General features: G+C 62.9%; 1 protein-coding gene across 1 annotated transcript in view; it reads left to right on the top strand.

Annotated features, from left to right (window-relative positions):
• The window catches only part of LOC102370674 (dual specificity tyrosine-phosphorylation-regulated kinase 1B), a 12,146-nt gene that overhangs the window by 3,038 nt on the left and 7,748 nt on the right, over positions 1-1,360 (top strand). Inside the window, exons 2-4 of the mRNA XM_025216457.1 lie at positions 302-456; positions 664-781; positions 1,082-1,272. Coding sequence (XP_025072242.1) covers positions 302-456; positions 664-781; positions 1,082-1,272 — 464 coding nt within the window. The remainder of the gene's footprint in view (positions 1-301; positions 457-663; positions 782-1,081; positions 1,273-1,360) is intronic.

Raw genomic sequence — 1,360 nt, 5'->3', positions numbered from 1 at the left:
CAGGGGGTGGTGGGGAGCATCTCTGGACTGTGTATGAGATGGGGAGGTCTCTGGTTTGGGTATAGAGGTGTGGGGTCCTTGGGACTTCTCTGGGCTGTGTATGGAGGTGGGGATCATGGGTGGGGGGGTCCCCAGGTTGTGCCTGCAGTTTTGTGGGGCCTAGGTTACATATGGGTTCGTGGCGGGGGGTACTCAGCTCTACAGGGCTGTGGTGGGTGTCCCTGGTTGGTCCATGCAGGCAGGCACAGCTTGCGGGGGAAGGGCCCAGGCCTGGTACTGACCCCCCCACCCCACTCTGCAGGTGGCAGCAGCAGCAGTGGCAGTGCAGGATGCGAGCCCCCCGGCACCGGGCCTCCCGCCTCACTGGCCGCCTCCCTCCTCACTGAGCCCGCCATGACGAGCCAGCACAGCCATGCCACCTTCTCCAGCATCCAATCCATGGCCGAGCATCCGCAGGTACCTGCCTGGACCTCTGTGCCCCCGTGGGGGGGGTGGTTAAGGGCATCACCTTCAGCCTGAGTCCCATCCCAATCAGAGGGTGCCATCGACGTCAGGCCTGGGAGAGGAGCAGGCCGAGGGCATCCTCGGGGAGTGGGGGCAGGGGCTGGCACAGCCCTCAACCCCTGCCCCCACTCCTAGATAACCCTTCCCCCCTCGCCCCAGATTCTGCCGGACCTGAGCATCCTACAGCGGCGAATCCCCTTGACCTTCCGGGACTCAGCCAGCGCCCCGCTGCGGAAGCTCTCGGTGGACCTCATCAAGACCTACAAGCACATCAGGGGGCCCCCCCCCCCCCCCCCAACCTTGGGGGAGGGGATATTGGGTTGACCTCACTCCCCATGGTCATGAGTGGGGGGACTTTGGGGGTTGATCCCACTCCAGGGGTTGTTGCTGGGGATGGGGGGTCAGTTATAGGTTGACCCCACCCTGGAGACGGATGAGGGCAGGGGGTGGGTATAAGTTGCTTCCAACTCCCAGGGATCACTGCTGGGGTGTTATGGGTGGACCCCAGCTCTGTGGCCATCAGTGCTGTATATGGGGGGGGTGGCGGCGGCAGGTACTAATTACTCCGCACCCCCATAGGTCTACTATGCCAAGAAGAAGCGGCGGGCGCAGCAGGTGCCGCCCGAGGACTCAAGCACCAAGAAGGAGAGGAAGGTTTATAACGAGGGCTACGATGATGACAACTATGACTACATTGTCAAGAGCGGCGAGCGCTGGCTGGACCGCTATGAGATTGACTCGCTCATCGGCAAGGGCTCCTTCGGCCAGGTTGGGACCCCTGGGACTTCCCACAACATGCCCCTCACCCCCTGACCACCCCTCAGCTACAAGATTGACTTGTTCATTGGCCAGTTGG

The sequence above is a fragment of the Alligator sinensis genome, unplaced genomic scaffold (genome assembly GCF_000455745.1).
Source record: "Alligator sinensis unplaced genomic scaffold, ASM45574v1 scaffold850_1, whole genome shotgun sequence".
Lineage (NCBI taxonomy): Eukaryota > Metazoa > Chordata > Crocodylia > Alligatoridae > Alligator > Alligator sinensis.
The sequence above is the reverse complement of the archived record's forward strand: the minus strand, read 5'-3'. Positions and strand labels throughout refer to the sequence as shown.